At 40.5% G+C, this 24775-nt stretch overlaps 1 protein-coding gene across 1 annotated transcript in view; it reads left to right on the top strand.

The window, feature by feature from the left end:
* The window catches only part of ABCB7 (ATP binding cassette subfamily B member 7), a 119404-nt gene that overhangs the window by 70243 nt on the left and 24386 nt on the right, over positions 1-24775 (top strand). Inside the window, exons 5-9 of the mRNA XM_040323989.1 lie at positions 3102-3234; positions 16825-17093; positions 19462-19550; positions 22210-22297; positions 24045-24219. Coding sequence (XP_040179923.1) covers positions 3102-3234; positions 16825-17093; positions 19462-19550; positions 22210-22297; positions 24045-24219 — 754 coding nt within the window. The remainder of the gene's footprint in view (positions 1-3101; positions 3235-16824; positions 17094-19461; positions 19551-22209; positions 22298-24044; positions 24220-24775) is intronic.

Genomic DNA, 24775 nt, shown 5'->3' with positions numbered 1-24775 from the left:
CATATTTTAAAACAACTAGCCGATTCCCCTAGACAAAACGAGCATCCATCTAAAGGGAAAAAGTGTCATGTACGGGTGAACCCCCGCTTTAAGCTGTTTTTTGGGTTTTTACACAAATTTTCCCATGGGATTGTTGGCAGTTCTGTTTGCCTTCTTGTTATCCTCGTTGCTTGAGGATGTCCCATTGTCTATGAAAATGTTGTGTGTATGATTTATGATAAATGGAAATTTGATTTGCCTCTAAATTCGATAACTTGGGCCATCACTTTTATCTCATGTGATCGCTCCTTTTAGCTTACAAAAAAACTGGAGTGGGTGGTGTTATAAGAGTTTAAACCAAGTGGTGGCCCCAGCAAAGTTTTTGTCCAGTCATATGAAGAAGGCCTGCACATAACCCATGAGATCTATGAGAACAAATCCTGTGTCCTGTACTGTATTCCAAGATGGGGTATTTCCTTATTCCACTCAAAATGTGTGTTTAACTTTTGAAGTCCATATTTGCTTATTGATCATTTTATTTTGCAAAGTGTTTTTTAATCATTACCTTATTCATCTCCTTTTTTTTTTTTTTTTTTTTTTTTTTACTCCCTCTGTGGACATATCATCGAACCTTGGTGATCAACAGTTTGAAGCTAGCTGTATTATTGTGCCTTTATCTTCGTAAATAGTTCGAAAGAAAAAAAAAAACGTACTGTGCATGCAGTATATTCTGCTGATCATGCAGTGAGATACATTTTGGGGGGATAAAAGAAAGCAAATGACTTTTGGTAATAAAAACATTCTGTGCATTTTGTGAATTGTGAGGCTGTTTTCACACTTTTGTATATATGTACGGAGTGCTTTGTAAATGCAAACTTGCCGTCATTTTCTATTTATTCTGTGCATCATTGGATCTAAATTTAACTAAAAGCTCACCTATAAATTAAAGCAGTTTCCTTCCCACAAACATTCTGCACATTCATGATATTAAAAACCCCCATACACACTAGTATGTCCAACATACATTCCCAAAAGGGGAGGCTGTGTTTCATTAATTAAAAACAATCAAGGTCATTTACTAGCACATGGAACAAGGAACCAGAGGAAAAAAAAGTGGTTGCTATTAACCTTATATATAGAAGACTGGAATTTAATTTATGGCTAGTAACCCATATTAGTGCATGTTGAGGGGCCCCTTGAAACCTGTAGTCGTTTTAACATGTCAGTGTGCATCGACAGATATTGCTTTAAGTGTAAATGGGCTTCTCAACACATGTAAAAATGCTCCCGACACTTGTTGCAATGTACATATGAACCTGAACTTAGAAAAGTTGTCCACATGTATCCTTACCATGTGGGGGAGGGGGGGCCCTATTTAAATGCTCGTTAAGTTTAGGGGGAAGGTCAAAAGGGCAGTATGGCACTGTCCTCCCAGGTGTTTCAGACTATGGGCAGTCTTTTGGCATCTTCATGTGCAGTGCTGGGACTGTTAACTCTGAATTGTACGTGAAAGAAGCAGAAGTGGGACCGTATTCCAGAGCACCCTAGAAAGGAGGCAGTAGAGAACCAGTAGCACTGATTGAGGGAGCCTGCCAGAACATAGAGTATGGTACTTCTGATTCCAGCACTCCTAGACTTAACAAGCAGATAACTTTACAGTGTGGTTGAGGGTGGCACCGTGCAAGAGTACATATTGCCAAATCCCTGGAGTTCAGTTTTAGGTGTACTAAAATGCAAACTCGTAGCCATGAGCTCCAAGACCCCAGCTTTAACCACTTCCATACCGGGCACTTACGCCCCTTCCTGCCCAAGCCAATTTTCAGCTTTCAGCACTGTCGCACTTTGAATGACAATTGCGCGGTTGTGCTACACTGTACCCAAACAATTTTTTTATCATTTTGTTCCCACAAATAGAGCTTTCTTTTGGTGGTATTTGATCACCTCTGCGGTTTTTATTTTTTGCGCTATAAACAAAAGAGTGACAATTTAAAAAAAAAAAACACTATTTTTTACTTTTTTATTTAATAAATATCACAATTTTTTTAAAAAAAACGTTTTTTTTCCCTCAGTTTAGGCCGATACATATTCTTCGACATATTTTTGGTAAAAAAAAATCGCAATGATCATATATTGATTGGTTTGCGCAAAAGTTATAGTGTTTACAAAATAGCTGATAGATTTATGGCATTTTTATTTTATTAATTTTTTTACTAGTATTGGCGGCGATGTGCGATTTTTTTTACTGTCACCGTGACATTGCGGCGAACACATCGGACACTTTTGACACGTTTTTGGCGCCATTCACATTTATACAGCGATTAATGCGATAAAAAGGCACTAATTACTGTATAAATGTGACTGGCATTCAAGGGGTTAACACTAGGGGGTGAGGGAGGGGTTAATATGTATACCTGTATTGTGTTCTAACTGTGGGGGAAGGGGGGTGACTGGGGGAGGTGACCGATCTATGTCCCTATGTACAAGGGACACAGATCGGTCTCCTCTCACCCCTGACAGGACGTGGAGCTCTGTGTTTACACACAGAGCTCCACGTCCCTGCTCTGTCGTTACCGATCGCGGGTACCTGGCGGACATCGCGACCGCCAGGCACGCGCATCGGCATCTCGGGGACGCGCCGGGCGCGCGCCCCCCAGTGGCCGCAGGAATACAGGACGTCATATGACGTCCTGTTGAATATTCAGAGTCACCGTGGAGCCGTCATTTGACGATGGCCCGGTACTCTACTGGTTAAAATGCATGTATGTCACTAATATATTATGGTTATTGAAGTGATGGCAAGGTACAGTTTTTAAGATGTTGTTTTATCACTTACAGATTTTTTCAGTTTTTAAACGAGTCATAGAAATTATCTGTGCTAGGTTTATATGTCCTCCCACATATTCAAACCAAATAAATGTATTACATAATGTAATGGGTTCGTGCAACACAATTATCCATTCATGCATTGACAATTTTTGTACTATTTTTTTTTTGTTTTTTGGTAAATGTTTATATTCATACTTTTACACAAGAATAAAAAGAATTGGATAAAAAAAAAAAGGTAAATTTTAGGCACGTATTCTTTCTCTTCATGGACCACTAATACTTTTGTTTCTTTGCAGGGTATGAATATTATGGTGCCGTTCATGTTTAAATATGCAGTTGACAATTTGAATGAGGTATCTGGGAACATACTGAATCTAGCAGATGCACCAAATACTGTGGCAACTATAGCAACATCTGTTTTGATTGGATGTAAGTACTACTATGATTAAAACAACATGCAAGTAAAGTTGTACCTTTCTTTAAAAAATGAAGAACTTTAACCACTTAAGGACCCCTCACTGTATATATACGTCATTTTTTTAAAGATGGATATCTCGGTAACGGCAGCAGCCGCTGCCACAACCGAGATATCCATCTTTTCAGTGAGTGGTCCTCTAAAAGATAACGGTGGTCTCCGCGCCGGATTCGCCGCAAGATCACCATTTTTTTTTATTAGGTTTAAAACAAACCAACAAACGGAAAAACATACAAAAAAAAAACCACCAGACGACAAACCTGGTCATAAACGTTAGGCAATACACTCAAACATAGAAAAGTAAACGGACATCGGTGCAAAATATAAAGTAGGCACAGTGGTAAAAGGATCAGGTTGAATACCTGGATATAGCAAAAGCGGAGGTCCAGACATTAGAGATCCGTGAGGCACGGCCCATCAATGGTCAAGCAAGAGTAGTACTATCAGTGCTGGGAGAGGGTTAGCGGACTAGCCAACCATCTACCCCAATTTTTGTGGAAGGTTTAGTTCCGTTTCCGGAGTTCAAAAGTAAGTTTATACAGTGGGATAGCGTCATTAATAAGTTTTAACCAGGGATTTCAGAGAGATCTGTGTGCCCTTCCAGGAAGTATACGGAGCAGTCTCTTGGCATGTGATGATAGGTGTAATTCGCCAAAAATGCCTAATAGGCAGTTCTTGGGGTGGATTATGTTTGGGAGGCCTAGCACCGATGAGATGAAAGCACCCACTTCTTCCCAGAAGTCCTGGACTACCGGGCATGTCCAGAAGCAGTGTAAGAAATCGGCCTCCCGGCCACAGCCGCGGAAACAGGCAGCTGAGGGCAGGAGACCCATCCTGTGTAACCTAGCCAGAGTAAGGTGGGTTTGATGGAAAATTTTGACCTGTATGATGCAGTCCCGGGAAGCGATAACAGAGGTTTTATACGTATCACTAAATTCTGACCAGTCCTCGTCTACCAGGGAGTTGTCCAGAGAGGTCCATTTTACCTGAGCTTTGTGAAACCTGGGGTTAAAGTCAGTCATAAGGGCTGCATAATAGGTGGAGACAAGTTTTTAGTGGGATCTGGCTGTCTGAGCAGTTTTTCCAATGGGGGCAGGTCAGTGGGATCATCCAGGGAGCCAAACTGGGCACGGATAGCGTGCCTGAGCTGGTAGTAATAAAATAGGTACGATCTTGGTAAATCAAAATCTAAACGTAGCTGAGAAAAAGATTTAAAGCCCTGAGCATTGTACAGGTGGCATAAATATTTCACAAGATCACCATTATCGGTGGCGGGAGAGGGGCCGCCGCCTGCTCTGCTGGGATATGAGTGAGGGCAAGATGGCCCCCACCCGTCTCCATAGCATGGCAGAAGCGACGTAAAAACGTCACTTCCGCCCATGCTTCTTAAAGGGACATTTTCTTGTAATTTTTTCAAATGACAATTTTTTTTTCTTTTTTATGCATTGTAGTCTAAATATGGGATCTGAGATCTCATATTTAAGAGGACCTGTTTATGCTTTTTTTCTATTACAAGGGATGTTTACATTTCTTGTAATAGGAATAAAAGTGACCCATTTTTTTTTTTTTGTGTAAAAATTTAATAAAATAAATCAAAAAATATTTTTTTTTTTTAAAGCGCCCCGTCCCGACGAGCTCGCGCGCAGAAGCAAATGCATACGTGAGTAGCGCCCGCATTTTAACCACAAGGTTAAGGTTTAAGGACCGAAAGGATTTGCCCCCTTAATGACCAGGGCATTTTTTAGGACTGCTGCGCAAATACGGTGTGACAAAAAGTATTGCAATGACCGCCATTTTATTCTCTAGGGTGTTAGAAAAAATATATATATAATGTTTGGGGGTTTTAAGTAATTTTCTAGCAAAAAAAAACTGTTTTAATCTTGTAAACACCATATCTGAAAAACAGGCAAGGTCCTTAAGTGGTTAAAGCGGGGGTTCACCCAAAAAAAAAATTCTAACATTACATTAAGCTCCATTCAGACATTGACTGTACGCTGATCTTTTTTTTATTTTTTGCCGTACATACCGTTATATCTGTATTTTCTCCCCTGGCTTCCGGGTAGTGAATCCTGTGGGCGTTCCTATGCACAGGCTAATTGATTGACGTATGACCTAAGCTTCCCCCGGCACATACGGCCACGTCACGAGTTGCCGAAAGAAGCCGAACGTCGGTGCGCAGGCTCTGTATAGAGCCCACTCGCAGTCCGGCTTCATTTGGCAACTCGTGACACGGCCTATGCGCCGGGGGGAAGCTTTTGTCATACGTCAATCAATTAGCCTGTGCAAAGGAATGCCCACTCCCGTGGGATTCACTACCCGGAAGCCGGGGGAGAAAATAAAGATCTAACGGTATGTACGGCACAAAAAAAAAAAAAAAGATCAGTGTACAGTCAATGTCGGAATGGAGCTTAATGTGATGTTAGAATTTTTTTTTTGGGTGAACCAGCTCTTTTAAGGAAATTTTTTGTTCCCCACCCACCCTGTCTGCCTGGAACTGGTGTAATAGATGTACACAATGGTGGACACAGATGAGAGCGCTCCTGCACGGCATCTGAGGTTTTGCTGCTTATAAGGAATTTTAGGGTAGACCTTTCGTTTTGTTTCAATGGTTGTTAATGCACATGTTTCCTTTACTGAAAAAGAACACGTTAGACCAGCCATTCTCAACTTTTTTTACCTTTAAAGAAACCCTAGAAAAAGTTTTATGAATTCGGGGGAACACTTGAAAATAGTTTTTTGATCTACAGCTTGCATGACATTAGTGTGATAAGTAAGTTGTTGATACAAAAAGTGTTAAAAAAAACACACTTCCTCTTAACTGCTTGCCGACCAGCTGCCGCAGTTATACCCGTCAACTCTCGCGCAGGCCACTCCCGTGCCCGGCGCTACGATCGCCGCCGGGCACACGCGATGGCTCGTTACAGCTCCCGGTCCTGTCAGGGAGAGAAATGCTGATCTTCTGTTCATACAACATGAACAACATGATCAGTCATTTCCCCATGTCAGTCCCACCCCCCCTACAGTTAGAACACACCCAGGGAACATACTTAACCCCTTCCCCGCCCCCTAGTGTTAACCCCTTCACTGCCAGTGGCATTTTTATAGTAATTCAATGCATTTTTATAGCACTGATCGAAATAAAAATGCCAATGGTCCCAAAAATGTGTCAAAAGTGTCCGCCATTATGTCGCAGTACCAAAAAAAGATCGCCGCCATTACTAGTAAATAAAAAAATCTTAATAAAAATGCCATAAAAATACCCCGTATTCTGTAAACGCTATAACTTTTGCGCAAACCAATCAATAAACGCTTATTGCGATTTATTTTTTTACGAAAAATATGTAGAAGAATACGTATCGGCTTAAACTGAGGAAAACAATGTTTTTTTTTATATATGTTTGGAGGATATTTATTATAGCAAAAAGTAAAAAATATTAATTTCTCGTCCGTTAATGGACGGACACAGCACAGAGATGTAGGCCTTCCACGTACGATGGTAAATCTTTCTCCAAAAATGCAGGAAAAAAATCAAATAAAAGCGAGAAATCGCAAAAAATCTCCAGAGCACATGGGCTCCAGAAGGGCCATGTCTTCTCCTATCGCTAGGCAGAAAAAAACCTGAGGCTGGATGTTCCAGAGAGTGGGATGTACCCGGAGGACACGCCCCCTGGGAGGTGCTGTACTGAGAAGTGTTTTTAACACTTAAAGTGCTGTTTTTTCTGCCTAGTCTCTCCTGAAAGGAAAGGTATATAACCCTAAGGTCAATGCTGCTGTGTCCATCCATGAACTCGGTGAAATTGATTTTACGGTAAGTACAAAAATCCTATTTTTTTTTCAAAATTGTCGCTCTATTTTTGTTTATAGCGCAAAAACTAAAAACCGCAGAGGTGATCAAATACCACCAAAAGAAAGCTCTATTTGTGGGGGAAAAAGGACGCCAATTTTGTTTGGGAGCCGCGTCGCTCGACAGCGCAATTGTCAGTTAAAGCGACGCAGTGCCGAATCGCAAAAAGTGCTCTGGTCTTTGACCAGCAATATGGTCCGGGGGTTAAGTGGTTAAGAAAACACCACATTGGACCATGAGCCATGTTTGTAAGGCTAATAACTTTTAAAACAGAATGGTATATTACATGCTCATAGCGTCCCTTGGCGTTCAATATAATTTTTACATGGCAACATCCAAATCCTATCTCTCTGTCCCTCACTTACAACATCAGTCTCCTCACTCATCGCTAACCTACTGACCAAAATATCTGTTTGGATGTCACACCACTTCCTCAAACGCAACCTATCCAGCACCAAGCTCATAATATTTTTACCCCCATGTGCCCTTTTCCTGACTTTTCCGTCCAAGATTAATGGCACAGCCATCAATCCGTCCCCCGTGCCAGGGTGTAGTCCTGGACTCTGAGCTCTCCTTTCAGCCCCACATCCAATCCCTGTCCCCTGCAACATCCCCAAAATACGCCCCTTCCTAAACAATGACATTTCAAAGCTTCTTTTTCACTCTCTGGTCATCTTTTGCCTCGACTACTGCAACTCTCTCCTTATTGGATTACCTCTACATAGGCTATTCCCTATTCAGTCCAGTCCATCATGAATTCTGCTGCCAAATTTGTCCGCCTTACCAACTGCTCAGTGTATGCTACCCCTCTCTGCCAATTCCTCCATTGGCTGCCACTCCCCCAACACATTTAAATTCAAATACTAACCATAACTTACAAAGCCATCCTAACTCGGCCCCCAGCTACATCACTAGTCTCAAAATACCAACCAAATTGTTCTCTTAGTTTCTGCCAAGACCTTCTGCTCTCTAGCACATCTCTGGATAAGTATGTTAAAACTCCTGAGAGAGTGATGTAGTAATCCCAAAACTAGAGTGGGCATATGACTGGCGGCTAGCGATGTCTGCTGGCCACCCACAATCGCTCTACAGAGAGCCAGAACGGGGATCTGTGTATGTAAACAAACAGATCCCCATTCTGACAGGGGAGTAGAGAGAGATTTGCTGTTCCTAGTGATCAGGAACAGTGCTCCATCTCCTCCAGTCAGTAGACTCCCTCCACGGTTATAAATGCCTCCCTAGGAAACACTTGACCCCTTTGATCGCTCCCTAGTGTTAACCCCTTCCCTGATGAGTGATCAGTGGCTTTTTTAGCTCTGATCGCTGTATAAGTGTCAATGGTCCCCAAAAATCTGTCCGATCTGTCTGCCGCAATGTTGCAGTCCCGCTAAAAATCGCAGATTGCCACCATTACTAGTAAAAAAAATCCATAAATCTATCCCCTATTTTTGTAGATGCTATAACTTTTGCGCAAACCGATCAATTTACGCTTATTGTGATTTTTGTTACCAAAAATGTAGAAGAATACATATTGGCCTAAACTAGCCCTTTTTTTTTTTTTTTTTTTTTTTTTATAAATGTCGCTTCCTTTTTTTTGTTTTGTTTATAGTGCAAAACATAGAAACCACAGAGGTGATCAAATACCACTGAACGAAAGCACTATTTGTGTGGAAAAAAGGGAAATGCATTTTGTTTGGGTACCACGTCGTACAGCCGCGCAATTGTCAGTTAAAGCGACACAGTGCTGTTTTGCAAAAAAATGCCCTGGTCATTAAGGGGGCAAATCCTTTCGGTCCTTAAACCTTAACCTTGTGGTTAAAATGAATAAAAATGTGCAAAACAATTGAGAACTCCACAAAACACCACAGGTTCCATGCCTGCATTTTAACAGTGAGCTTTAAATGCAGACTTTGTTATGGCTGATGGCCATGTCCACTCACTCTTATAATGAAGCCTCCTAGTGCTTGTGCATGGCAAAGCTATCCTTGAATTGGATGAAATATTTTTTTCAGTTTACTAGTATAATTTTCACAGCTAAGTTAGGGTAAGTTCTCTTAATTTTCTATGATGTACATTATACATTTTGGCCTATGTTACCTGGCATCTTAAACAAAAAGCAATGTATCTGCTATAGCAGAATCTTTCCCTTGTAAATATAATTTTTGAGGACATTAAGTCCTGTTTTAAATATTATTATTATTAATTAAACATCCAATTCAATTAAGTTCTTGTCAAGACCTAATTCATCTGTCAAATGCAATGTTTGCAGTGATTACCAAGTAACCTTTCTGGTTTGACCCAAAGGTTAATGATTTCTGGACTATAGAAGGTTTTTACTTTCCTTCTGTCCTAACATTGTTTTAAATATATTTACTTTACTGGTGTATTTAACCATTTGTTTTGTTTTTGTGTGTGTGTGTGGGGGGGGGGTTCATATATAACCTTTCTGCCTAACAGAGATTTGTTTCTAGGTTGGCTGATTTTGTTTTATCAATGTATCCAAAAAAAAACAACCTTTTCCATCATTTCTTTGTCATGTGCCACCAGAACCACCTTTGACAAATCTGTTCTTGTTCTCAGCCTGGATGGGCTATTTTCTGCCAACATATTCTCCCCAGCTACACTGAAAATTATCTGTTGTATGTCCTGAAGCTGCTAATTGAAGCTCTGCAGTCCCTTCCTGCAGATCCCATTCCTTTTTTCTGCTTGGCTTAGGATGGCTGCTCCACTCACCCAAAAAACTCACTGCCCATTCTGAACACTACACTTTTCTGAACAGCTAGGGGAGCCCATAGAAATTGATGTTTTTCTGTTTAAATCTTTATGTTGCCTCTAGTGCCTGGCAGGGTCTGCTTGTGTGAGCATATTCAAATTTGCTCATTCTGGTTGCAGCTGCCAGGCCCTAGAAAAAGCATGCCGATTTAAATAACTAGCTGCAAGTGTTTCCTTGTGTGCATTTCTCCATTATATGTGCAGTTATATGCCACCTGAATTATGGAACAATACCTAATGAGGGTACATGTTCCACAATTTGCAAACCCTGAAATTACATAATGTTTTTATTATGAGACTGTATAATAAAAAAAAGTTTTTTATTTTGCAATTAAAATATAAACAATCACTTTCACTACAAGTTTTTTTTTTTTGATTTGACGTCCATCTTTCTGTTTAATTCCAGTTTATGAACATGGTTTGGTTTGGATTTTCCTGTTTTTATTCCAATGTTTGACTAAATCGAAGACAAAGACTTGTATGTTTACATGGAGTCTAGAAATGTATTATGCACAAACTGTATAAGAAGGCTAAGGGGAAGGGGCCTGCTGTTTTTTTTTTACGCATAAGAATCAACAAGCAGCTTTCTCCGTACTTTAAAAGCACTTGGCTAACAAAAACAAAATAGAAGTGCAAAATCAACAAATTGTTAATCCTTTCCAGCTTAATGTGTTCTCTTCCCTTTTCTGCATTTTCTGTTATGACTGTAATTATTGGATTGGCAAGGTTACCATAGTCGTGCTCATTTATTTTACGTTAAGACTTTTGGGTTGTTTTTATTCTTGATATATTATTTTTCTGAAGATGTGTGCAGGCTTCATTTTTATACATTATTTTTTTCAAGCTAACTTCGGGTTGTTATGCAGCCTGGCATTGTTTGGAGTTTGTATTTTATGCAAAATTGGCAGCCTAACATGATTATCACACAATGATCATAGTTGTCCTGGTATTACTTTATGCACAATAATGTGTCCAAACTAAAAGGGATCTAATTGATGGCCTTCTTGGTAAACCCTTTGCAATAGAATTTGTCATAGGTGGAAGGAAGTTTACCAGATAAAATTCAGCATTTTTTTTTAGGACTGGTTTACTCAAATGATTCCATTTACATAGCATAAAGCATACTAAAGCCCTCTACACACGATCGGTCCATCCGATGAGAACCGTCTGGACCGTTTTCATCGGTTAACCGATGAAGCTGACTGATGGTCAGTCGTGCCTACACACCATAGGTTAAAAAACTGATCGTGTCAGAACGCGGTGATGTAAAACACGACGACGTGCTAAAAAAAAAATGAAGTTCAATGCTTCCAAGCATGCGTCGACTTGAATCTGAGCATGCGTGGATTTTTAACCGATGGTCGTCGCCTACTAACAATCGTTTTTTTTTTCTATCGGTTAGGAATCCATCGGTTAAATTTAAAACAAGTTGGCTTTTTTTTAACCGTTCTCATCGGTTTAATCGATCGTGTGTATGCAGCCCAACTGTTAAGAAGGCATTTCCCCAAAAAAGGTGTTTTTATTATTATAATTCCTGCCCTTACTCATGGATTGAAAATTATCCCAGAAATAAAGGGATCTTAAGGCCACTTTCACACTTGTACAACTTCAAAGTCAAGCGACTTTGCCGTGATTTTGCGGACGCAATTTCGCCACGATTCTGGATCAGTACTACTTTGCCACAACTTTGGCATTAACCAATGAAAACATACATGGTGTGAGGTAATTCCTTTTACTGCCATAGTTGTTTTCAGTTCCTGTTTGTTTCCTGGTTGTTGTGGTGTGCAAGGAAGTGAATGTGTGCTAGAAAAATGTGCTTGGGAGGGGCTACTATGTTGAAAGGATTGGGTATGACAAGGGTCAAAAAGCTGCTTGTGCTTACAAAGTCATACTGAAATTGTGTCTATATTATTCAGGTACGATTTGCATGCTACTTGAGGGTTTAACATTGAGGTCTATGGACATCAACTCGCTTTGGAATTTGGACCAAAGTAGTGCAGGGACTACTTTTGAAGTCGGCACGACTTAAATTCGTGCCAATATGAGTGGAAGTCATTGAAAATCATGGAGAATAACTTGTCATGCGATTTTTGCACTCCAAAATCGTGGGACAAGTCGTATAAGTGTGAAAGGGGACTAAAGCATTTGTTAACCTAAAAAAAAAAAAAGGATCCCGTTCCTTTAAAGCATGAATAACCACACAGTGCTTGTGCTGTGTAATTTGCCCCCCTGTATCACCTGAAATACCTGGTTGATCCTGACAGTTTCTGCCCCCCCCCCCCATGTAAACTGACCACAGTTAATCATGGCTGCTGAGCCCTGACACCGTGCCTCACCTGCCATGAACATAAAAAAAAAGAAAACTGAGCTTCAAGGGTCGTAGCTTGGCGACCTGGGGTCATAGAGCCCGCCACATGTAGGAAGTAAATAACCCAAGTGCTACCCCACCACTATTAAAAAAAAAATAAATTGGGGCTCCTGTGACCCATGGTTCCACAGATATGGGGCTCCTTGTGCCGCCTGTCAGAAACTTAATACAGAGCGGCCACTTTAAATACAACCTGACACACTCTGCAGCAGACTGAGAGGATGAGCTCACAGTGCCTCTCACTTCTTGTCAGAGCACTGAGCTCAATAAACAGCTTGGAGTCTTGGACCAATAGTAAAGTACCATTTTGTCCCAGCTGTCCAATGAAAATGCTGCAGTGTCATATAAGGGGCTTGATTCAAAAAGACAAATGCTCCCTTCGAGCCCAGCCCTCTTAAAAACAATAAATATGGGTTTATGGGTATAAGATTTACCCACAATCCTGTGTTTTTCTCACACAGTTAAGAGGGAGAATGAGATTATTCTGCCTGCTAAAAGGTACTGTTATAATCAAGCTAAATCATATATTTATATGCTATATGTTATATGTTATAACATAATCATTTTATTTATCTATTTACTGTGAAATTACTGGTTGGAAGTTATAACTTCAAACTAAGTAATTTGTCTGTAAAGACCTTCTTGAGTACAGTTTTTGAAAAAAAAGTAAATTACCTTAAAAACAATATATAATAATTATTTGTATATTACTTATGGTAATTAACCCCTTGCCACCCATGCCAATTCTGACACTTCTCTTTTACATGTAAAAATAATTTTTTTTTTGCTGGAAAATTACTCAGAACCCCTAAACAGTTTTATATATATATATATATATATATATATATATATATATATATATATATATATATATATATATATATATATAGTGTTTTCGCAGATGCCCTATGGAATATAATGGTGGTCGTTGCCACTTTTTATGTCACACGGTATTTGCAGCATTTTTTTTTTTTTTTTTATTAAACTTTTTTTGTATGTGAAAGATGATGTTACGCCAAGTACATAGATGCCTAACATGTCACACTTTAAAATTACACACACTTGTGGAATGGCGCCAAACTTCAGTACTTATAAATCTACATAGGTGTGGCTTTAACATGTTTTACAGGTTACATCTTTAGCGTTACAGAGGAGGTCTAGTGCTAGAATTATTGCTCTCGCTCCAACAATTGCGGCGTATGTATCCTGTGTGTATCTGGCTCTGATACTAGCCGGTGCCTCACCAGCCACTGACCTCGCCACACGTTCCTGGTTTACGTGCCTCCGTCATCCGCAGCCCTGCTCTCTTCTTTCCTCTGTCTCCTGTGTCTTCCTCCCCCTTCCCCTCCCTGCCTGTCAGTCTGTGTGTGATCCACCCCTCCTCTCCCCTTGTAGCACCACTCCGAGCAGTGCACAAATTTCTGCGCATTACTGCCAGCCCCACTGCAGTATAACCTGAAGTATATACTGTATGCCCTTTTTGTTAAATTCTTCTTCTAAATACCTTATTTCTTCTCCCCGATCAGCAGTTAAGTGATCGCCCATCGCTCTTTTTCTGATGTATACTCTAGGGAGGGAGGTCACATGACTGCCCAGCAGGCATCAGAGAGAGATTGGCAAAGGATTGTTCATTTATAACCGGGAGAAATCGTTTAGAGTTGCGGCTTTGTGTGTCTATCAGTGGCTGATGGTACACATATACAGCTTAGCCGATGGTTATAGTCTGGTTGAAAAAAGACACAAGTCCATCTAGTTCAACCAATAGAAGGGTGATAGATTACACAATGATCAGCAGTGGCAGGTTGATGCAGCGCAATATCATCCATCAGTTGGGCTGTATATGTGTTTTTTTTTTTTTTGTGAAGGGTAGTGCTGGTCTCCAGAACAGCCCCTCCTTCTACCTGAGACCAGAGCTGTCGATCACAAATTGTCTCCTTTTTAGCAGTGTGGGGGTAACCTCACTACTCTGTTTAGAAACTAAGGGACGGCTTTAAATGGGAACAATAATTCTATTCATTTGGCTACCGTAGGGAGTTAAATATCTTTATCTTTTTAATAACAGATTATGTTCTGGCTTGAAGAAATGTATCTGGTTCCTGATGAACCTGGGAAAATTCACTTTTCAAGTGGCCCTATTGTGCCCCTGCCAATCCAACATCTCTAGATTAAAAAGTCAAAAGTCACACAGTCCGTTCAGGTCCGCCTTCCAGTTTTTTTAGGCGGACCTGAACGGGCGCTCCGTGCTCCTCTATGGAGCCACAGATGTCAGCGGTAATATACCCGCTGACATCCGCTCCAATGTGACGGAGGAAAACCCTACTTTTCCTTCCATCTGGCAGATCGGATCGGGTGACAACGGACTCTATGGTCCGTCGTCATCCGATCCCCCATAGGGGAGAGAGGCGCTCTGACAGGTCGTGCCATGCACAGTGTGCAGAGTCAGACCTGTCATCTGCCTGCTCAGCGGGGACCGACAGAGGGATCCCCACTGAGCAAAGCAGAGCCCACACACGGATTCGCTCCATGTGAAAGGGCCCTAAGGCATAAAACTGTTGGCCATACAGCAGCTGCATCTAATCGGAATACAATAGTGTAGCCGGGGGATTCATCCATCCACGCTGTATAGCCTGGATGGAGTCATCTGCTAGATCTTTTTCAGTTCACTTCACAAAAAAACAATCTAATAGTGTATTGCCAACTTTATTCTAATATTTATTCCCTGCCTTCTGGACTACAAACTATTCCCATGTGGTGTGTTTTTTTTTTTTCTTTAGACAGGACACTGTGGGGGTTATTTAATAATGGCAAATCCACTTTGCACTGAAAGTGCAGTTGCTGTAGATCTGAGGGGGGACATGCAAGGAAAATAAAAAACAGCATTTTAGCTTGCACATGATTGGAAGATAAAATCAGCAGAGCTTCCCCTCATTTCAGATCTACCCCTCCGATCTACAGTGACTGCACTTCCAAGTGCACTTGTAGTGCAAAGTGGATTTGCCTTTAGTAAATCAACCCCAGTGTGTCCAAAGGTGTTCTTTCGTGCCGCTGACCACATTTTGACAGGCTAATCAATATAATGCTGTTATGCAAGACAGCACTGGTCTCTTATCTTTTTGAAAGCCATGGTGGACTTGATTACTGTGCTCAAATATATTTAAAATGATTCTAAAGGAAAATTCTTTTTTTTTTTTTTTTTTCAAATAACAAACGTGATACTTTTTTTTTTTTCATAGAGCAGCCCCGATCCTCTTCTTCTGAGGTCCCTCTTTCCGCGTCCCCCTCCTTTTTTTTTTTTATGTTGTTTGTGCTTATGAAAGCATACAAGATAACCTACTGTCAACTACATTTGTCACTCTCAGCAGTATAGTAACATGAGAACACACACATTTTGTTTAGTTTTTTGTAACCTTTTCCTTCCAGCTATATTTATAACTTCTAACGGATGCTGTCTCGCTTATGCCCATCCAGTATACACAGTGAGGTGTCTTGCTCTTTGATCAGAAAGAGATTGATGTCCGACCTCTTCACCCGTTCCTCTGCTGTGTGCCTTCACACTTTTTATGTTTTTCTGGACATCTTTAACTTTAGTAATGAGTATTTTTCTTATCTCGGCTCTAAGACACACAATATTTGTTGAAGTTCATTACTGCAGTTTTCATGCATCAATCTTTTTAGATCAGTATATGCTAATTGGATGGATTGGAAATTTTAAATCCATAACTCTGTAGAGGTATAACGGTGAAAGTAGGGAAAATAGACAAAAAACTTGGATTAAAAAAGAAAAAAAAATGAAGAAAAGGGGAAAGTTACTTGAGCACGGCACTACTAAGGGACCCAAAAAAGTTGCGTTTTCCAGTTATCCGCTCTGTTGCTAAAGGAGTAGTTGCTTTCGGTATTTAAACTATATCTCCATGTATTTAAATATAAAAAAAAGTCAGCATGTGTTCTTAAAATCAACATAAGAAAAATAGGTTAACTGAAAGGATAAGTTCACGTTTGGTAACATGTTGCACCCAATGTTACTGTTTCTAGTCTATTCCTATAATTGAGAATGTTATTAAAGTTTGTAAACTTACCTTGTTGAAGATTCTCTCACAATGATTTCCTTGAATTCTGTGTGACACATATTTATTATACCCATGTAAGTAGGCACTGTTGTGTCACACATTTCAGAGAGCCTGCCTTCTGAACTACAAATGTACTGAGAAGAGTAGATTCAGGAGGCGAAGGGAGTACAAGAATCAAAGATTGCAGGCAGCAAGGTACCATGGGATGTGTAGTCATTAGAAACTGAAAGTAAACCACAGAGGAGAAGCTACAAAGTCTGCAGGGAATTAATGTAGTTGTGAAAAGAGATGGCCAGCAGTCTGGCAGAGCTCACAACATAAAAAGGAGGTTTTTAAGAAAGTGAAGAGCTTTTCAAAAATAACTATATTGTTGTTTTTTGTTTTTTTTTTTGTTTTTTTTTAATGCTGATGTTTTTAAATTAATTTTTTTCTGTGACCATAGAAAGTGTTTTTTTCTCACATTCATTCTGTAATTCTTTTATTTATTTTTTAGATGGTGTGGCTAGAGCCAGCTCTGCTCTTTTTAATGAACTGAGAAATGCCGTGTTTGGAAAGGTGGCACAGAGTTCCATCAGGAGGATTGCAAAAAATGTATTTTTACATCTGCATAATCTGGACCTTGGTTTCCACCTGAGCAGACAGACGGGAGCTCTCTCTAAAGCCATCGATCGGGGTACAAGAGGCATCAGCTTTGTGCTCAGTGCCCTGGTGTTTAATCTGGGGCCCACAATGTTTGAGGTTTTCCTTGTTAGCAGCATATTGGTAAGTTCTGTCTTGTACCTTTTTAAACCTGTTTTTAGTCTTTAGGTTTTTTTTTATGTAAAATGAGGAACACCAGAGTCTTCCAGTGGGTTTTTTTTTTCTGTTTTTTTTCATACAATCTTTACCCATGTAAGGGAATTAACTCTGGCTGTTTCTATATTGTGTATATTGTACCCTCATGAAATCCATAATGTGCTTTTGTATAAAATAGACTTTATTTAAAGATACTCGCCCAATAAAAAGACGCCTTGTGTTAATAGTTTGAATAGCACAGTGTGGTATTCAGTAAAGGAATTCATTTACAAATGTAAAAATCTCCTGTCCTGACATTTTGTTAAACGACACACAGTTTGATGTGCACGCATAGTGCAGATCCTGCCTGCATTGGATGTTTCACAGAATTCAGGCAACCCAACCACCTTTTTCAGAATGCTTTGTAAGTTTGCACAGCATTACATTAAGAGTCAAATCACACTATTGCCTTGCGTTTGCATACACACTTTGTGTCGCGTTATGCTACAAGTAATGTTTTGCTTTAAGGCTGCCCATTCATTTGGTGGGCTGCCTTAAAGCGGGGTTCCAACCACAATTAGCGTTTTTTAAATGTATGTGTTTTCATCATGAGTTTTTATAATATAAACCTGGTCACTTACTATTTTACAATCCGCCGCCGCTCTGCATAGTTATTCAAAAAAGATTGTTTATAAAACTATGTCCACACCGTTGTCATTTTGCTTGTAGGCATTGTGAAGCCCACAAGCACTTACTTCCTGGAAGTCTTGGATGGGGAGTGATAATTGGGTAGTGCACTGCATCCTGGGAAATGATGACACACGTTTCCCAGGAGCATTAGAGGGAGATGATGTCAGAATCCTAGGCGATTCCAAAGGCAGATTTCGTGGGACTGCATAGCAACAGGCATTTCCAGATGAGTAAAAACATGAGCACAATAATGAAAAAAAAAATTTGGGATGGAAACTCCACTTTAAAGCACCAAAAAAGATGAATGTAGCATTTATAGTACGCTGCAATACACGTTTGCATGTATTGCATTGCTGCAATACAATGGTGTGACTGGTCCCTTGATCTCTGCACAAGCTTAGGCTGGGTTCACACTACGGTTTTCCCGTCCGTCAGCCGCATACGATTTATATGAAAAACCGTATGCGGCTGAAACGGACGGGAACGTATGGCACCGCACATATGTGCGTTTTCCATTAACATTAATGTTAAAGGAGAATGTATGCGTTTGCCATACTGTTTTAAAAACGACCGCAAAACCGTGGTTGAACACGGTTTTGCGTACGTTTAAAAAACGTTTTGCCAGCAAATCGTACGCACCCGGATGCATCCGAGTGCATACGATTTGCAATGCATTCTCTATCTATACGTTTTCCCGTCCGGGCCCGTACGTTTTCAATACTGAAATCGTATGCGGCTGACGGATGGGAAAACCGTAGTGTGAACCCAGCCTTACATGGCTACTTGGAAAATGGAGGAAACATGCTGTTTTTTTTATTTTTTTACAACAAATCAATTTTTTTCAAACTTTCTTAATTGTATTTCTGAATACCTCATTTAAAAAAATTATCAGTTTCATAGTTTTGCTTTGGGGATCCAGCTGGATAAAGAGTAATTATAGCAGCATTGGTATAAATAAAAGCTGTAAAATGTAAAATAGTGGATGTATGCAGATGAAATCCTGATACAGCAATACATTTAAATCCCATACTTTTGGTTAAAACTTATTTTTAGATGTTTTTTTTGCCATCTGGGTCTCATAGGGGAGATTTGCCTTTACTTCCTATCCTGTAGGCACATAATTAAATTGGAAGAAAAGTGAGAGAAATGCCCCCTTTGTCACCAGAACATTTGAAGATTTCCCTTCTATCCCTGATCTGCTGACAGCTCAAAGTGACAGCTTCCCCTTAAAATGCACCTCAAATGTACGCCCTGCCAAAGAAAACATCTGGTGACATGAGGACCGGTGACATTTTTTACTTCCATCAAGGAAAATTCCAAAAACCTCTTCTTTAGGGACCCCTAGTTTGACAAAATTCAGAGAACCTGTCGGCTCTACCCAGGCTTAAAGTGGTTGTAAACCCTTAAAATTTTAAAAAATAAAAACCTGCAAAACGATGGCATAATGAGCTAGTATGCATAGAATACTAGCTCATTATGTATTTCTTACCTTAGACAAAAGACAACTCACTGTTGGGCTAATTGAAAGACTGTGTGCTGTTTGTATAGCCATGGTCATTAATACCTTGCATATTGTTTGACTGCTATGAATGTATGTTTTCTGCAGTTACAGGTAATTTTGTGTTTTTATTTTGCGTATGTCTTGTGTTTTTCCCCCTCCTAACAGTATTACAAATGTGGAGTCCAATTTGCAGTTGCAACTTTAGGAACGCTTGGAGCTTATACAGCATTCACCATTGGAGTCACACAGTGGAGGTAATTTTTTTTCTGTCATAGGGCTCAATTATACTTCAAAATGTAGCATTTAACCACTTCCCGCCTGGTCAATAGTCAATTGACATCCGGGAAGTGGTTCTGAAATCCTGACTGGACGTCTGTTGATGTCCTGCAGGATTACATGCCAGTGCGTGCCCGTGGGAGCGCGCGGCGATCGGTGATGCGGGGTGTCAGTCTGACACCCTGCATCTCCGATCTCGGAAAAGAGCCTCCGGCGGAGGCTCTTTACCATGTGATCAGCCGTGTCCAACCACGGCTGATCACGATGTAAACAGGAAGAGCCGTTGATCGGCTCTTCCTCACTCGTGTCTGACAGATCGGCGGCTCTCCTGATGGGCGGTTCGCGCTGATTGTTTATCAGCGCAGCCCCTCCTCAGATGCCAGCACTGGACCACCAGAGAGTGCCCCCTGGTGCTCAATAGAGCAAAAATAGACACAAAAAAACAATATTTTTTTTTTTTAACACAATCGATGCTAATCAGTGCCCACAAATGGGTACTGACTGGAATGATGCCCAGCAATGCCATCAGTGCCACCCCTCAGTGGCCATCAGTGCCACCCAGTGTCCATTAGTGCCCATCTATGCCCAATGCCCATCAGTGCCACCTATGAGTGCCCATCAGTGCCGCTTCCGCCTACCAGCGCCGCCTATCGGTGCCCATCAGTGCCGCCATATCAGTGCCCATAATTGATGAAGAAAACGTACTTATATACAAAAAAAGTTAACAGGAAAAAATAAGAACTTATTTTTTTTGCGAAAATTTGGTCTTTTTTTAGTTGTTGCGCAAAAAATAAAAATCGCAGAGGTGATCAAATACCACCAAAAGAAATGCTCTATTTGTGGGGAAAAAAATATAAAAATTTTCATTTGGGTACAGTGTACCATGACCGCGCAATTGTCATTCAAATTGCGACAGCGCTGAAAGCTGAAAATTGGCTTGGGCAGGAAGGTGCGTAAGTGCCTGGTATGGAAGTGGTTAAACTCTTTAAAATAAATAACTCTGAATGCCAATCAATGCACCTCTCACTAAATAAAAGTTAGCTTACAGTCTTGTTCACAATTTTGAGTTTGCATTGCTGCTTTCCTACAAAAATGATACCCCGTGTCGCTTTTTTGGTACTTCAAAGTGTCTTCAAAACCTACAAAGCTTTAATCACAACACACTCTTACACGACCTTCAGCATTTGAGAGGCTGTAGGTAGCAGATATCCTATAATGAACTGGGAAACCAACAAGTGAGCCAGAAAGACATCATCGGTAATCACTTCCGGTTCATGTTCAAATGTGCGTGTATTTTTTTTGCACTGCGGCCTGTAAAGTATTGCACCCTGCAATCAGGGACTGGAGCACAATAACACATGTAACACCTGTAATATGGGGTGTACCCAAAAGGTAAACTTCTCCTTTAACTGTAAATGATGTAGGAGAATGGTAGTGGTTTTTACATTTAATGTGCATAAATTAAACTATATAGTATATTGCCTTATTAAACCTGAAGCCCATCAAAGTCACAAAGCTTCCATTTGTGTAGCCTATACTTTTCTGTTTCAGCAGTTGTGAAAGCTGTCTGAATACTAGGAATGAGCCCGATGTTCGAGTCGAACGTAAGTTCAACTCAAACATCGAGTGTTCGCCAAATAGCGAACAATTTGGGGTGTTCACGGCAGTTTCGAAAGCCGCGGAACACCCTTTAAGGGCAGAAATCAAAAGTGCTATTTTTGAAGGTTAATATGTAAGTTATTGTCATAAAAAGTGTTTGGGGACCTGGGTCCTGCCCCAGGGGACATATATCAATGCAAAATAACTTTTTAAAAATGGCTGTTTTTTCAGGAGCAGTGATTTTAATAATGCTTAAAGTGAAACTATAAAAGTGAAATATTCCTTTAAATTTCATACCTGGGGGGTGTCTATAGTATGCCTGTAAGTGGCCCATTTTCCAGTGTTTAGAACAGTCCCTGCACAAAATGACATTTCTAAAGAGAAGAAAAGTAATTTAATTTAAAACAACTCGCGGCTATAATGAATTGTCGGGTCCCGGCAATACAGAGAAGTCATTAAAAAAAATTGCAGTCCATTACTAGGCCCTTTGGGTCTGGTATGAATATTAAGGGGAACCCCAAACCAAAATTTAAAAAAAAACATTGCGTGGGGGTCCCCCCAAATGCCATACCAAGCCCTTCAGGTCTGGTATGGATATTAAGGGGAACCCTGCGCCAAATTAAAAAAAGATGGTTCGGTCGGGGTTCCCCTTAATATTCATACCAGACCCAAAGGGCCTGGGAATGGACTGGGGGGGAACCCATGCCGTTTTTTTCAATGACTTTTATCTTTTGTGAAATGGTAGGGGTATAATTTACCCCATTACCAATTCACATAGGGGGGCCAGGATCTGGGGTTCCCCTTGTTAAAGGGGGCTTCCAGATTCCGATAACCCCTGTTTCATGTTGGTGCAATTGAAAGTATTGAAAACGGTGGATTAGCATGAACAGACTGCCAACAAACATTTTGGGAGGTGAGGACAGCAATGACAACCTTCACATTTTTTCAGTACATGTTTCCTTTAGGAAATTCTTCATCATAGCATTAAGGTCCCTCAATTGCATTACTGATGTACTGTTTTGCTGAATATTTTTATAGGACGAAGTTCAGAATAGAAATGAACAAGGCTGATAATGAAGCTGGAAATGCTGCTATAGATTCACTTCTAAATTATGAAACTGTTAAGGTAAGAAATAATAGTTTGTAAAAACATGTTCCTTTCAGTTCTATGGCAGTCTCATGGTATACTGTGTTTACTTTGTGTTCAGGTTCAGAGACATGTTGCTGATTTCCTGTCTGTACTTGGGGACACTGTGCATTTTTCAGGGCAAAGTGACAGTTCCTGTGTGACACTGCCCTGCCTCACTGATACTTACTGCCCCAGCGCTCCCCTCCACTCCTCCTTCTATGACAGGTGGCACCAAAAGACATGGTGTAGGATTTTGTCGAATCCTAGCAGAAGTGGTCAAATCAACTTCCTCCTTCACCCCCCCCCCAAATGTTGACGCTCAGAGGGAGCAGTGTCTTTACCTCCTCCAGCCACTAGGCCAGTGCGTTTCATACTGGGAGCGGGGGTCTAATGTTTTTCCATACCTGTAAGCACTGGGTGAGCATGGATCTGAAAGTTACATCTACAGTTGCTTTCCAGTTAACTTACAGTAAGAACGCAAAATGTGCACCCTTAAAAATGTACTGATAGCTTTCCCTTTAAATGGTAAACATCATGCTACTTTCTCAGTAATGTTTTATAAATTCAAGTACAACAGCAACCCCTTAATTATGGTTTAGCTGAGACATCTGATATGTGAAGGACATCTGTCAAACGTGTTACGAATTAATTTAACCATCAGTTTTATGCATCTGCAAAACAGGTCCAGTTTATTGTTCGTGTTGCTGTCCGGCAGAAGCAGGGCTGTATTGTACTGTGGTAATGGTTTGTTCTGAAGGGTTTGGCTGGGAGGGGTGTATGTACTGGGGGAAGAGGAGGGGTGTCTGTACTGTGGGATTAGGCTAGAAAGGGGGCCTGTACTGAAGTTTTGAGCTAGGTGCAGGGATTCAGTGCTATGGGATTAGACTGAGAGTGAGAGGTCTGTAATGAGGGGTTAGGATAGAAGGTAGGGGTCTTTACGGAGGGGTTCTCCACAGTGGGGAGTCTGTACTGAATGGTTAAACTGGGAGGGTAGATCTGGGTAAGGGAGTCTGTACTAAAGGGTTAAGCTGAGAAGGGGGTTTGTACTGAGGTGGTTGGCTCAGGGAAGCCTGTGGGGGAAAGATCTGTATTGGGGGGGGGGGGGGGGGGTCAAATTCTGTACAGTAGAATGTATGTGTCCTACTCATGAGCCCTGCTCCATATTATGCACATTATGCACTCCTGGGAGTGTAGGTACAAGTACTGTGGCATATGTGTGCTGTGTATACAGTGAATAGGCTCAGGTTTTATTTAACTATAGACCTTTAAGCTCCTCCCGTTGTTAACTCAACTTGGTTACGCCCATAACTCTGACCAGCCTCGGGTGCCAGATATGCTAAGTATGTCAATTGGCCCAGTAAACGTATATTTAATTGCTAGGAGCTGCTGCTGTTGGGATTACTGTGTGTGCACAATAAGATATTTAAAGTTCCTCTGTGTTAGGTGGATTAGCCAGCTAGGCTGCCTGTCAGGCAGGCTGTATGAGGCCCAACAATTTTGAATGGTGGCCTTGCAAACCAGAAGTAAGTATCTGTAAATGACAATTCATAATTCGTAATTAACAATATATGAGCATTAAGAGCAGGTTTCGCACCTATGCCTAACTTTTAGATTCAACTAGGTCAATAACTAGTTGGCTGTGAAAAACTTTTAGCTAGTGTACCTTTAACTTGAACATTAGCAGAAGGCCTTGGCTGGTTTTGCTTTAATTTTACTATTTTGCATTCTTCTTCTTTTGTGACAGTACTTTAACAATGAGAAATATGAAGCGGAGAGGTATGATGGCTATTTGAAAATATATGAAAATTCTTCTCTGAAGACTACCTCAACACTTGCCATGCTGAACTTTGGACAAAGTGCAATATTTAGTGTGGGCCTCACAGCTATCATGGTGCTTGCAAGCAAAGGAATCCTTGCAGGTTGGATAACACTAGATTGATCACACAAACTTTTTGTCTGTAGAAAATATAAGAAATGTAGTGTACTGGCATGAATAGCATACAGTCAAAAAATGAAAAAAATGTGTTGATCATAAAAGGTGTTCGATTAATTGTAAATGTGCACATAGCATTAAAATAGAAGCATCCATATAAATCAGACTTATTTTTCCATATCCAAAAATAACATCCAATATAATTTGGCGATGTTGAAGGTGCAAGAAACCTTGTGGACGTCATAACAAGAATGTTCCGGTTGATACTTGTATTCACAAAAGCTGGTCATTTGTGAATACTAGAAATGTGCTTTAGTTTCAGATAAACCCATGTTTCGTAAATGGCCAAACTACATGAAACTTTTAGAAGCAGTATTGCTACTACTGATGCTAAATTTGTAATTTTTTTCACTCAGGCAGGTTATTAGAGAATTGGGTATAAAAAATGCAGGCACTTCCATTCCCAGTGACTGCTTGCTGTGAATCTCTGCTCCCGGGTGGTCTATATTCAAATGTGGTTATACCATATCTGTTTACATTCA

Source organism: Rana temporaria, chromosome 9 (genome assembly GCF_905171775.1).
Source record: "Rana temporaria chromosome 9, aRanTem1.1, whole genome shotgun sequence".
Lineage (NCBI taxonomy): Eukaryota > Metazoa > Chordata > Amphibia > Anura > Ranidae > Rana > Rana temporaria.
The sequence above is the reverse complement of the archived record's forward strand: the minus strand, read 5'-3'. Positions and strand labels throughout refer to the sequence as shown.